Here is a 14,700-nt window from a genome sequence, read left to right as displayed (position 1 = left end):
GAAAGCTGAGGGACCATGAACCCTCAGAGAAAATGAAAGTTACAGACCCTTCATTGGTTCTTCCAGGTCAGATAAGCTCTGTAGATTCTCCTACCCACCCTCTTTTGCAGGAGAGGCCCATGAACAAAAAGTCTGAATGATATTTTTTTGTCACCTTTTTGAGTAGGAAAATGTGAATTAATATGATGTAGAAGAGTAAAGAGAGAGGGCATTTCTTTCACCTTTGTGTGATAGAGTTAAATCTGTGCCAGTTACCCCAGACAGGGCCTTTCTGAGCTCATTTTTGGTCCCAGGTGCCACTTCCCATTTTTTATTCCTCGTAGGAAGGTTCTATGCCTTTCCTGAACTCCTATTTCAAACATGACTCATCCTATGTTCCAATCTTTCAAGTCTAATGTATAATGAAAGCTAACTGTAATGAAAAGCTAAACAGTCCATAATTAAACTCAGAACTGAATATTCAGAGCCAAAAAAAAAAAAGAGAGAGAGAGAAAAAGAGGAATGAAAAGTATAAGCTGTCTAAGATTTTAACTGGACACTTAGAATCTTAAAGATGAAGAAGTTTTCAAATCTGTTTTTGGCAGGAAGAGCCCTTTTCAAAGGAAGTTTGTACTCAAGTGTGTAAAGCAGATAACATTAGAACTCTCTGGCAAAATGGAGAAGGGAACTGAATATACCCCCTTTACTCCAATGCAAGGTCCCAAAGTCCTTTCCCTAAGTATCACAGACATCTGCTGAAATCCACAGTTTTAACTCAAGGAGTGGGTAATGTGGGTGGAGTGTGGAGCAGGTATCAGACACATCTTCACAGGCAGTAGGGAAGATGGTTGTAGGTAGAGGGTACATGTAGGTACATGTTGTCCTTCCATAAGAACAAATGCTACTCAGAAGCCAGACTGCAGGTTTGAGTGAGTGTCCCACTATCATACAGAGAGATTTTTATGTTTACTATGAAGTTTATTTTTCAGCAATGAGAAGAATAAAATTATAAGATATTCATTGTCATTGAAGGGCCAAGAAATAGGAATGACCATTTATTTCTGCTCTTCCTGCACCTCGTATTCTCACTCTTCATTTATTCATTTGACAAATGTTTAATTTACTCTTGTCATGTGTCAGTTCTATTCTAGATTGGGGGCACAGGAAGGAAAACCTGAGAAAGTACCTTCAGTCAAGGAGTTTGCATTCTAGGATAGAAGGAAAGAGACAATAGGCAAATAAGTATCTTCTTCTAATGTAAATTAGGCCAACTATAATGGAGCAGATGTTTTGGTTTGGTTTGGTTTAGAGCAGACCATGATTCTGATCATCTTGGGCATAAAGTACTCCAGATGTGGTGAGCTCTTTGCCCCAAGTTTAATGATGTCTAAGAAGAGCATGAGAAGGACTTCTCAGCTTGGAAGACAGACAATTCTGGAAAAGCCACATTTCAGTGATGGGATTAGAGGAATAGAAGGACACAGACTGACTTCATTTTTAGATGGCAAATAATTCCAGATGTCAATAACTCTTCCATTTACAAATACAATTTTGAAATTTCTCAAGTGTTCTTCAATTGTTTATTTGAGTTAAACCAACCAGTAGGCAGAGCTTGAGGCCTCTCTGTGCTTCCCTCAAAGGATGTACTCACTCAAAAGCATTCAAAAGGGCTATTTTTAGAGTCCCACTTCCCTTCTAATCTACCACCCCATTTGCTTTTTTTTTTTTTTTTTTTTTGCAGCAAAAGAGTTGTCCCTTATTTCTGAGCCACTTGCTCACCTTTCCTTCTCTCTTTGACACTCCCCACTCAAGCTTCTGCCCATAACACTCCATGAAACTGCTTTTACCAGGGACTCTCTGCCCTCCACATTGCTCTATCAGGTGGACATGTCTCATCTTACTTGACCTGTTAGCACCATTTGGTTCAGTTGGTCATTTCTACCTCTTCCTTCCCTGGCTTCCAGGATGCCATGTTCTCCTTCCCATTTTCTACCCAGCACACTGGCCACTCCTCTGACTCTTTGCCAGCTTCTCTTCTCCACAGCCCTAAACATGGGGTTTAAGGGTCCACCCTAATCTTCTCTTCACTGTCTCTCTAATTCTCCTTCGTTACTGTCCTCATTAGCCAATCTCGTGTAATCTCATCCAGGCACACTGGCTTTGAATCCATATACTCACACATTCATGTTTGTAGTCCTGACCTTTATCCCAGACATTGAACTTGTGTATCCATTTATCTACTCAATGTGGCAACTACTCACTTTGGTGTCTCCTGTGTATGTGAGACTTAACATGTCCAAAATGTAACTCTGGATTTTTTTCCCCAGTATTTCTCATCCAGTAACCTCATCCATCTCAATGGATAGCAAGTACAGTCTTCCTGATGGCCAGAAACTTAAAGTCCACATTGACTCTTGATTCTTGTCGTTCCCTCATAATTCTCATCTAATGAATGTGGAAACCCACTGGCACTACTTTCAGAACACATGCAGAATCCAACGCATCTCAACACCTCCAGTGGTAATCCTCCAAGCTATCATCATCTCTTCCCCGAATACTTTAGTAGCCTCCTAACGGGTCCTTTTCCCCCTCTAGAACTGATTTTTAACATAATAGGCTGAGCCATCCATTGAAATTTAAATCATATCTTACTGGTCTTTACTGAAAACTTTGTGATGACTTTTCTTTTTCCTTAAAGTTACAAAGCCCTTCAGAAGGCCTGCATAGACTTGCATGGTTGGGCCCTTTCTTCTGGTCTGTCTCACCTCTTGCTACTCGGTCTCTCCCTCACTTTCAGTCCATCTATGCACAAAGATCTCCCTACCCATCCTGATACCTATCAGGTGTGCTCTTGTCTGAAGAATTTTGCTCTGACACTTCCTTGTATCCCCAAGATGTGGCTGGTTCCCTCCCCTCTTCCAAGTTATTGCTCAATTGTCAGCTTTCAACAAGGTCTGCCCTGGCACTCCAATTATTACTAGAACCCGCCCCATTCCACTCTATACCCTATATCTCTCTTACTCTCTGTATTCTTTTCCTCTTGACATAGAACTTATTACCTTCTGGTATGATGTATATTAATTTCCTTCTTATTATGTTTGATGATATTGTTTTCTTGGAGTATAAACTCTACCCAGCAAGAATCTGTTCTGTGATCAGCTGTGCCTTCCAAGATCCTAGAGGGGTGCCACATGGTCTAAAATCAGAGAGTTGCACAAGCCTTGCTGATTCCATGTGGCAGATGGAGGAAGCAATTACACTTCCAACTTCTAAGTAAGAATTCAAAATAGCCTGTTAGATATCTCTGTGTCTCAAAGGGTCTTGTCCGTACTGTGCCCTTATGAGAGACAACCAACTTTTCAGATTTATCTCTTCCTCAATAACAGAGCATTGGCTCTGTTATTCTCTCTTGGGGATCCTGGCTCTTTGCTTACTCAGAGCCCTGTGACCCCCCTGCATTCTTACTCACCGCTTCTTAGTGTTCTGCAAAATGAAAGGCCTTCTAGTTAACACGACTCACCTAATTAGAAGGCGGGGAGGAGTACAAGTTTGGTAACTTGAGCATACCTTTGAGTTTTCTGTCTTCTCTCTCAACCCTAATTTTTCACCCCAAGCCTTTTATCCATCTTTTGCGCATAAAGATACAGTGCTCTATCGGAGAAGAATTCTTATATCACTTGCTGAAAGATTATACTCGCTCTTTCTCATCTCATCAAATTATCTTGTAATAAGTAGAGCCACTTTATTAACTCAATTTTAAGCATTGTATAGAATCCAGCACCAACAGGCTTTTTTTTTTTCTTTATTTTTTTTCAGTATAGGTCCAGGTAAGGATGTGCCATGGAAGGTAAACATTCTCTTCAGAGGTAGAACTAAAGTTGAGCATCAGGCTTTAGGCAAAGCAAATGAGGACACCATAAAGTCAGCAGCCAGTGGGTCATTTCTGTAAAAGATTCCAAAAGTTAATAACCAGAGTAATGAGAGCATTTGCTCATATGAATGCTACCATAATACACAGACAGAGAGAAGCTAAGGGGCTGGAAGCAATTGCAGAAAATATCAAGGCAGTTCCAGACTATGAATAGTTATTTCATCAATTTATTATCAGAGACAAGAATACTGAAAAGAGCTGATCATCCTCATGGGTGTACACTTTTCAAAATCCTTGGCATTGTAAAGCCCAGGTGACCATAAATGTCCCTGTTATCAGGATATGTAAACTAGGAAATATAATTGCATTCTGCTATTCTTAAAGTAGTACTCACAGCCCAGTGTTTAAATGGAAGTAAAAATTGATGGTGAAGCATCTTTAGTCAGTAAAAGTTTCTTCATTAGATGATGATGAATAGAATACGTGCTTTGTTGAGGTGAGAATATTTCTTGCTTTCTCCACTGCTGTATCCCTAGGATAGTGCTTAGTACATAGTAGATTCTCAGTGAATATTTGTTAAATTAATCAAAAAATCTTCCAATCATCAATCTGCCATTGATTTAAAAATCCAATACCTTCTTCTTAGAATTATCGATGATATAGGAAGTGGTGTTGAGATTATATAGCACAACTTCTCTGTGATCTCCTTTTGCCTGTTGGAAGATGACTGGTATAAGACAGTGAAATGTGTGGTCAAAACATCTGAGCAGCAGCTTGTTAAGAGCCCTCTTAGGAGATTTTCCAAAAAAAGAACTAGAGCTGATGTGGAATGTCATTTCATCTGGATTCAATTCCCTTGAAGGACAGACATGTGCCTTTTGTTTAGATAGAAAAGTAAGGACAAGTGTGAGCTTTCACTCAAACCTGATACCCTTGAACTGGCCTCATGTCAGCTGAGTACACCACTGACATGTACAGAAACAGGGGAGTAGTCGTGCTGTGGAGGACAGTGCTGGAAGCCCAGGATTCTGGGGTTATTTCTACCTTGAACTAACCATGTGGCTTCCCCCCACCATTGTCTTTAACCTTATGAATCTACAGTTTCTCTATTTGCAAACTCATTCCCTCAAGGAAATTGAGATAAAAGTGCCTACCTGTTTACCTTCTAGGGTATTTAGAAATTCCAAACAAGGTGTGTTTATATCATTTCATTGATTGAAAAGTTGTATAAAAATAAATTGGAAATTCTAAATAAGGCTTAAAAGCAATCAATCAGAAAGAGATTAGAGACTACTTATGTTAATTTTGCAAAAGTAATATTGATTAGCAGAACTATGAACTTTCAAAGAAAGAATAAAAATAAAGAAAAAATTCATAATATCCTAAAACCAAGGGTAGCCCCACCTCCAAATGTAGATCCACACAGAAGTCAGCTTCTGCTGAATCAGCCAAGACAGGAGATATCAATAACCAAGACAATGCAAGCAGTGCTGGATTTTAAATTTGATCCAGATTTGAAGTGAACATACACAAGAAATGTTTTTATTGAAGTCATATATATTGCATCTTAGAGATGAGATCTGGAGGATAGCAGCTATTTAATGTTGAGCTTTCAGCTGTGTTTCCGGAGGCATCTTGAAAGCTGTAGGTGGGGAAGGCAATAATTCTCAAGGCACTGCAGTTGCTGCAATGCAGATAAATGGAACTTTTGCACTCTTTCGTATGTATACATATAGTCTCACAATAGGATTATCATTCTTTAATTTTTAATTTTTTTCTCTTAACCCTAGAAAGGGGATATTGTAAGACTAGCTAATAAAATCTTAGTATTCTGGCTTTTCATTTTATATCTGGTTTCATGGGTGCCCTGTAGGAATCTGTATTTGTAACTATAACAGTGCAGAGTGTCATGGGAGCCATACATGGGCTGTGTGTGAGCTCTGTGCGTTTGAGCAGTAGAGGGGACTGGCCTGAGGTTGCTGCCTGATTGGAATTTGCCTTTTCTCCCGATCTGCCCATCTGCCTGTGATCCCACACAACACTTGAGATGGGTGTGGCTTTCCAAGATGTCAATCAACCTGCTGATCAGGAGACATCTCCAAGAAAGACTCCATCCTTTGAAACCCAATCCCTTGCCTTATTTAGATGGAATATTCTATGAATGGCTTTTCCACAATAAACAAGGGGATTTCAGGTGTGCTCTCTCTCTTGCTTGCCTCTCTTGTTCCCCTTGCCCTCTTTCCAGTGTGGGAGCTGATCTTTGAGGTCGCAGAGCCATCCTGACCCCCACAATTGAGGAAAAAGGTATTTTCGTGTTTGTGTGGATTTTTCATTGCCAGCCCAGTTCACCCAGAGTGGCCTTACTTCTGTTGCCCATGCGGGATGTGGGTGACAGCAGAGTGCTATAATTCATGTCTCGAATTGTCTTAACACTGTTATGCATCATTAAACATGCTGAATATTTTGAAAGTTGAAATCCATAGATGTAATTTTTATTGCTTCTGAAATCGTGGGATATAATGAAAAGCCAAATTTTTGCTGTTGTTATTGTGAATTTACCAAATCAACTAGGATTTAACATTCAGCAAGTTGAAATGATGATTTCCTTGATAGCATTGAAAAATAGTTTATTAATTTCATTTTTTTTTTTTTTTTTTGCTTTGTGGTAGTATATTGCTCCTTGGAGATTTAGGAGACTTTTCCCTTCAAATAGTAGTTTAGAAACTCTTGAGTGCCAGTCACTGTGATGAGTCCCAGGAACACTGGGGGAAGCCTGACAGACTTGGATCTTAGTGCCTTTTCAGTTTTCAGTTGGTACTTTTCTGTTTTTCTAATTCTGAGTGAAATACTCCACACTTCCTGGTTCCCACTATTGAGTCCACAACGTTCATCTGACCAAGGAATACCCAGTTCAGGGAATGGTGGCAGTGACCAGGTGATGGACCACACAGCTGACATCACACACATTAGCTTTGGTGAAAGGAGGAAGGGGGTTTGAGGTTCATTTTATCTACTGTTATTCCGCAACTGGAGTTCATGAAAAAAAGTCAGAAGTTTTGCTTTTTGGATTAAAAAAATAACAATCATTATAAGAACATTTGTAAAGTACAGAGTAAACTATGGTGAATAAAAATTGCCTTTAATTCTATTACCAGGGACAATTACAGTAGTTTTTTATATACTTCTTCTAATGACAAATTATAATGTATTTATATTTAAGTGGAAAAAACCCAATTGATGTTTTTCTCCTTAAAGTATCTTGAAATTTTTCCCCAGGACATTGAGTATTTTCTAAAATATACTTTTTCAGTGACTGTAATAACATTTTGTATTATGTAGGTGCCAAATTATTTAACCAGTTTCTTACTATGACATAATTGTTGTTTTGTAGTTTCCACGTTATAAACAATGATGGTGTGAATGTCCTTAAAAATAAAATTCATATGTATTAAAAATGATATCCTTTGTATGAAGTTCAAGGAATAAAATTGCTGAGTCAAGTGTCAGATGCATTTCAGGCTCATTAACAAATATTTAAATTAATTTAACATCCACTTTGTTGAACTGATATATCCTTTTATTAGTCATTTTCCTTAAAAAGTGTTCCTAGTTTTTCATCTTAAGTCCTTTATCTATCATAATTTAAACAATTGAATATTTGTTGAATTTGGAGGGAGAGGCAGATAAAAGAGCACCATAATACCAAAAGCAAAACACATCAAAATGTAACTGTACAACTGGGGGCAGGGAATGAATGAAAATATTATTAGTTAATGTCATTTTCCATTCCTTATGCCAAAACAGACTCTGACATTTTAGCTGGCATTTTTAGTAAAGTCGGGAAATATATTTCAAATGCAGGGTATAGGGTCTCTATGCTTTGTTCCAGTACACATCAATTGACTGGCTTTATATTTACTATAATCGTCTCTGCTGAATAAAATAGCATTTTAGAAAAAGAGGGGTTTTTATGTTTGTTTAATTAGTAATACTTCACTTTGACATTATTTTCAATTATTAAGAAAAATATTCTCCTTGAGTATTTTCCCCATATAAGCTCTTTGCCTCCCCCCACCCCCGAACATGTACTCCTCACTGTGCAAGCAAACACTCCTGGAATGATTTCTAGATAATTTCACAATTAATGTTTCAAAATAACAAAGAGAACTTGGTGACAATGAAACCGAGGGAATTTGGAAACAAATCTGTTGAACAGCAAGGGAAAGTTTTCTATTATTTATTTCTCTGTCTTAAATGGGGGAAAACAGACCCTATTCTGACATTGCTTTTTTTGCCCTTCCCCCCTCTTTAGTGCTCTGCGGAGGAGGTGAGAACTTTCTGTGCACCAGTGGGATCTGTGTCCCCCAGAAGCTACAGTGTAACGGCTACAATGACTGTGACGACTGGAGTGACGAAGCACATTGCAGTACGTGGTCTGCTGTTTGGGTCTGTTCTGGTGGACAGGGATTCTATTCAGGAGCCTAGAAACCCAAACCATTCCATTGTCAAATCCTGACAACTACCGACCTTTCAGTGTTTCCTGGACAGTTTTGGTTTGCCTTTCTGAAGTGAACTAGCATGTTTACCTTATCCCAGAGTGACAGTAGTGTGCTTGCATGGTTTTATTGAGAAGAACTCAATAGCTAGATACTACATTGGAACAGATCAGTGACTGAAAAGTTCTTGCATAAAGTCTCCTAGAATTGGGAGAAGATTTTACATTTATTTTGTTTGAGTAAGGAATTTTGTTTTGGATTTTAAGTTTTCATGAGTATAATGGCCAATGAAATTTTTTTAAAAGAATATTTTTATAGGATTTTTTTTCCTGTAAACTAAAACAAACACGATTCAAAGCATCTTTTTTAGATGCTTCTTCTAAATTGGATATAGTCAAAGGCATTAAATGTTCTCAGTTTACTAAATTGACTTGATTAGTTGTTTCGAATGAATTGAGGTCACAGTGGTTTGTCCAATATAGCTTTAGATTTCAAGTTATTTTGTACTTATGCACCAGACAGAAAAAGGGAAACTAACCTGGAGAATTACACTGCATGATCTGTATTCAAAACAGACCCATGTGTAATTGTGTTCTAATTGCTTTTTAATGGGTGTATAACCAGACATAGTTAGCACGGGAGGAGTATTTTTACTTCCCATGAGAATCACCAAGGCTTTATAAGAGCTCCAGATGGCTGACCTTGATTGAGAGATTCCTCTAGTCTGTTTGCTGAGTGACCGACTCTTCTATCCGAAGGGTTAAGATGGGTCTTTGTCAGAATTCTGGACAGGCAGTGTATTATAGCAACATTTCAACTCAGTGATTCCCAAAATTAGGTTCCATAGAACCTGAGTCTTGAAACATGCTTGAGGAAAAAAAAAAAAAAAAGTTTTGGTAAAGCTCTCAGAGCTATTTCTTGGAGAGTTTAAAATACTTGTTTGTCTATTAAACATTATAAGAAATCTTGCACAACGACATTAATTTTGCTTAACCTGGTATATCCTCAAATTTTTTTCCTCATATGAACTCTCACCTTTATTTAGGCATTCATTTATTTTACATAGTACCTAGCATTCCATGGAACACCAGTTATGCCACACATATTTCAGGAAATGTTTTCAGTAAGACATTTGTTGTTTTACAATGTGGAATTCTCTCTTCAGATAAAAGTATGACATAATTTTATAGGAAAAACATTTTATAGGATACATATTTATATTGGGGAATATTTCTAGAAATATAGTGGGAAATATTCCACCAAAACAACCATAGTAGGGAATTCTAAAGAGTTCAATTGAATTACATCTAATTTATGTGAACTGTGGTGGAATCACTTGTTTATATCCATATGGTGGCCTGTGTTTTAGCATTATTCAAATTCCATGTGTGTCCCTACTCCCTGGGGTGGGCCAATGCTATTTCATCATTTTGTTCTCCGTGGTTCTGAGCATGTTATTTTGAGCACATAAGTGCTTTCTGCTGTACTTGTTGAAATATAACTTGAAGGGGTCACTTATCCTACCCACCAACAGGACAGGAAGATTTTACCATTATGGAAGGTATTTAGCAATGTCCTAGTAAGTGTGGACTTTCCTTATGAACATACTTCAGAAAGCATCTGGTTTGGTTTATTGAGGAACTACAACCCTTCAGAAAATTTCTGTAGAAAAACCCTTGGTCAGATATAGAAGGCTTCACATGCCTCTGACCTTGAAACTACTGGACTAGAAAATATCTGGTGTCTTTTGCAGCTAACATTCCATATAATCTTTTGATTCTATGATCAGATCTTAGAACAGTGCCTGACACAGAGCAGGTGCTTAGTAAATGAATGTATATAGATTTTTTAAGGCCTCAAAGAAAATGTTTGCCACAGGGGAAAATATAACTGCTACAAAATCTGCATACCTTGTACCATATAAAACCACATCTGTGCCCAAGTTTGACATTCAAAGTGTGGAATGTTCATGGAAGGTACCATGCTTCTGTCATCACCACCTTGAAGGGAAAGAGTAGTGTGTGTTTGAATGAGGGCTTGCATAAAAATTGGAGCATGAACACAGCCCCACAGATGGTCAAGAGGGAGAAGGAAGTTTTGCTGAGTATGCCCAGTGAGAAGTAGAAGAAAATTCTAGTTTGTAAGGTTCTGGCAGGTAAACCGGCAGAGGATTGCCAGAAGAGATCATGCATATATGGATTAGATGCAAAAATGGTCTCTAGTAAGTACTTGTCTATTTTTCTAAAATATGGGTCAAATTAGGTAGTTTGTACAGTTTGTTGGAATTATTCATTTATTTTTAGTCATATTCAAAGGAAGGAAGGGAAGGGACTTATTTGTGAATTACCCAATCAACTTCCAGAAGCATTCCCCCCCCCCCCCCCCCCCCCGTGTGATTTGATTTAATCACCAGCACTGGAGATATTATCTGTTGTTTCTTGTATGAATGAAGTGCCAGAGCTTAGGGTGATGAATAAATTTGACAGGATTTGAAGTATAGACTTCAACCCTGTCTGAACATTTCCATATCTAATGCTGTTTTCTTTCAGTTATGCTACCATGGAATTTTCCTTGTCATTAAAGTTTAGATTTGGTTAATGATTATATTCTGATCATTCATATGACAAGAAAATGCATAACTGTTCGGGATACTCTATTATGCTTTTGAGAAGTAATTGTCTATTGTGACAGCTCTTCAAGTATCTGTGATGTTGCTGATTTTCCCCCTTAACTAATTTTATCTTGTATGGCAGTTTTTTTCTTAAGTATTTATTGAATGAAAAGATTTCCAACCACTGGGAACAACTTTAGTGGTTTAAGGGAAAGATTTTTGAAACTTAAGAAAACTAAAAATTTCACGTCCTGCAACCTAAAAGCAGGCTATTTCTCTAACCCTGGCTTGTATTAGCATGAAGGCTGACTGCAAGTTAGCATCTCCAGGAAGCTCTGCATCCAGGGATTCTCATTCAGTTGGTCTGGAGCTGTACCTAGGCAGCAGTACATTTTCAAAGCTGCCTAAGTAACTCTAACATATAGCCGGACTTAAAAACCACTGGACTAGAAGATATCTAGTATCTTTTGTGGCTAACATTCCATATAATCTTTTGATTCTATGATCAGATAGTAAATGAATGTATAGAGATTTTTTAAAGCCTCAAAGAAAATGTTTGCCAGAGGGGAAAATATAGCTGCTACAAAATATCTTATACCATATAAAACCACTATCAAATACTTTTGTAAATCATTTGTTCTGAGTTTTGGGTAAAATTGGTGGATTTATTTTTGAAGACGGTGGTTACCTAATTATAATGAGTGTGCTACAGTATGGTGGCTAATACTTTAAGTTTTTGAGACAGATTGCCTACATTTTTATCTTTACCATTTCCTGCATCACAGAGCTTGGGGCCTCATGCTCAACTTCTTTGTGCCTCAATTTCATCAATGAAGTGGGGACAAAACTATCTAGCATTGCAGATAGTATAATCCAGAGCACATAAAGCATGTAGAGCAATAACATGCAGTAACTCTCAAAGAGTATTAGGATTTATGGTTGTGATTATCACTGTTGGTTCTAGTGTCATCTTATTCTCTCTGCCACCTCCACCCAGCACCTCTCATTTCAAGGGTGCAGAGGATGACCACTGGAAGTCAAGGGACTGTTGCTAAAGGTTCAGGAAATATGTGGTAGGCGAGACATAAGCATTAAAATATGCACAACAATTTTAAAAGCAGAAGATATTTTAGAAAAGAGGCAACTAAATAGCACAAAATAAAAAATTGATATTCCAAGTGATATTTCCAGGTCATCAAAAATGAATATAGCTACTATGATCTTTTTACTAAATGGGATGCAAGTAAATGCTAGAAAGATTTCTATCAAAATAACCAAAAGATCTCATTCTAAAATAGAGGAGGAAGCTTCAACTGTTTGCAAAATCCACTTTTGTGTAATGGTGACCTGATTATACCAAGTCAATCTAGCTATTGAATATTCTTGAATTCCAACTATGTGTGAAGCATGTTCTAGATAACCCAATAACTGAACTTGCTAAGACATGGTTTCTTTCTTCATGAGAATTTTAGTCTAATCAGAAAAATAATATGTAAACATAGGAACTACTAAATCTGGTATTTTAAAACAATAATACAAGCAATGACACAAAGTCAAACAAGATTGATGCAAACAAAAATGTAGTAGCACTAAGTATTATGAGTAGAAAAGGGGTGGGGAGATCACCAGGAGCTGGTTTTGTAGAGAAGCTGATGGAAATGGTGATACTAAAGCCAGGCCTTGCCCTTAGGTGATGTCTGTGTATTCCATAATAGTGGTTCTCAACCCTCTAGGTAACATTTTGCAATGGATGGAGACATTTTTGACAACTACAAGGATGAGGAAAGATATTACTGGTATTCAGTGGCTAAAGGCCAAGAGTGCTACTAAAAATCCTACAGTGTCCAGGGCAGCCGTTCCCAACCCAATGAAGAATTTACCCAATCCCAAATATCAGCAAGAAATGCAGTTGAACAGCTCTCTTCCAGACTCTCTCACAGCTCTGATGTTAATGGGCTAGGCAATGGTAGGCAAACCATTGGACCTCTCTGGCCATCTCATAGCGACAGGGTTGGATGAAATAGTATTTTTTTTTTTTTAGTCCCATCTGTTTTTAACATTCTGTGGGTGGAAATTGAGCTTCCATAGTTCTTGAGTTGAGACAACATATTTGTTTATGGAGTTACAGAGATTGAGCCAATTCAATGAAGCACTTGTTTAAAAGCCTTCTTGTTGCTTAGTTTTTAATGATAATTTTGAGGGACAAAAGTTCACATGAGTTTCCAAACTGAAATAAATATCAACACACAAGAACTTCAGAAGAAATGTTTTGCATCAAGATCTCCTTAACAAAAAAAGTGCTGTATGTAGAAAAACCTTAGGTCACAGAAAATTATGCTCATATTGAGCAAGAAATTCGGAGCAGCAAGCACCTTTTGAAGATTTTGATTTGTTGGCCTCAAGTTGTGCTGACAACATCTCTTTTCAGTTCAAATAAACATTGATCCCAATAAAAGGAGGCACTGTGATCTTTGTTATTTGCTGTGTATTTCTGGCTGTGCATTGCCTCCGGTGAAGGTTTTGAATGTTTACTAATCACACAGACCTTAGGGAAGTAACAAGTTGTTTTCCAAATCCAACTAATTTTGTGTCTAACTTCTGAAAATGGCTCCTCACCAAGGAAGTCATAACAGTGGAAAGTTCAATTTGCACCTGTGTGAATAATGAGGATAAAAAAAAAACCTGTTTCCTCCCCATTTATAAAGTAATTTAATAAAAACAGCACTAGTTTTAAACATACCTCCAACGAGGTGTGTTAGAATGAATTAGCAGGGGTGCAGAATGAACCTCAAAGAGCACATATAAACCTTTGAAAATGTTTGTCGTGTTCTCTTGTTAATCAGATTCTGAAAGGAGTATTTGATTCCCCAGTATTCCTATCATCAAAACACATGAGGTGCACTGCTTAAATAGAAATTTAACTCATATGGTCAAATCTGCCATTCCACCCCTCACAACTCTGGAGGGTGCATGTATTTTTGCACCTATAATCAAGTTGGGATACCTTATTTTTCTGGTTATCATTAATACTAACATTGATTCAATACTTCAACAAGAGTAATTTAGATTAAAATAGAACGAAAAATCTAAAAGACCTTTTAAAACTTTGCATGGAAATGGGTATATCTCGATTCACAAATTCCTCAAATTTGCCCAGTGAAGATGAAAACCAATGTCTTAACCTTTTTGGACTCAGCTGTCAGGCATCTCATTCAGCAGTGGGTTGCAGGTGGGAAGATCGCGCCCTCTGCTGAGGGGAGGAATTAGTACAGTCAAGGCCATAGCTAGGACCTCTTGGTTCTTGTATTTTATCTTAATGTGGCTCTTAATTTGAGAAATCTTCAGGCTGGGAGAAGTAATGAAGTAAAAAGTACTTATTAAAATTCTATATGTGTGTAATTGTGAACATATGTGCATTTTTTTGTGTGTACATACACTTATCTCACTGAAGATGCTGCACAGATGATCTCTAAAACCCATTCCTTTCTAAAATGATGTGATTCTAAATTTTTTTGAATTATTCTTTTTAGAATGCTTTTTTTCTGAAATAGATATTTATGATTCGTGCATATATAAATGTAACATTTTGATGTAGTTATGTTATTAAGTCAGAGGCTTCCCTGCCTCTGACTTAATAACATATTTATGGGGTGCAATGTGATAATTCAGTAAATACATGCATCCAATATATCAAATCAAGGAATTATCATTTTCATCTTATCATCATTTCTTTGTTCTTAGAG

General features: G+C 37.5%; 1 protein-coding gene across 2 annotated transcripts in view; it reads left to right on the top strand.

Moving 5' to 3' along the window:
- Nucleotides 1-14,700, top strand: part of Corin (corin, serine peptidase) — a 258,053-nt gene that overhangs the window by 172,327 nt on the left and 71,026 nt on the right. For both annotated transcript variants that reach the window (XM_040292471.2, XM_040292470.2), the window contains exon 6: nt 8,163-8,276. In XM_040292471.2, the coding sequence (XP_040148405.2) occupies nt 8,163-8,276 (114 nt within the window). The remainder of the gene's footprint in view (nt 1-8,162; nt 8,277-14,700) is intronic.

The sequence above is a fragment of the Ictidomys tridecemlineatus genome, chromosome 9 (assembly GCF_052094955.1).
Source record: "Ictidomys tridecemlineatus isolate mIctTri1 chromosome 9, mIctTri1.hap1, whole genome shotgun sequence".
NCBI classification, from domain to species: Eukaryota; Metazoa; Chordata; class Mammalia; order Rodentia; family Sciuridae; genus Ictidomys; species Ictidomys tridecemlineatus.
The sequence above is the reverse complement of the archived record's forward strand: the minus strand, read 5'-3'. Positions and strand labels throughout refer to the sequence as shown.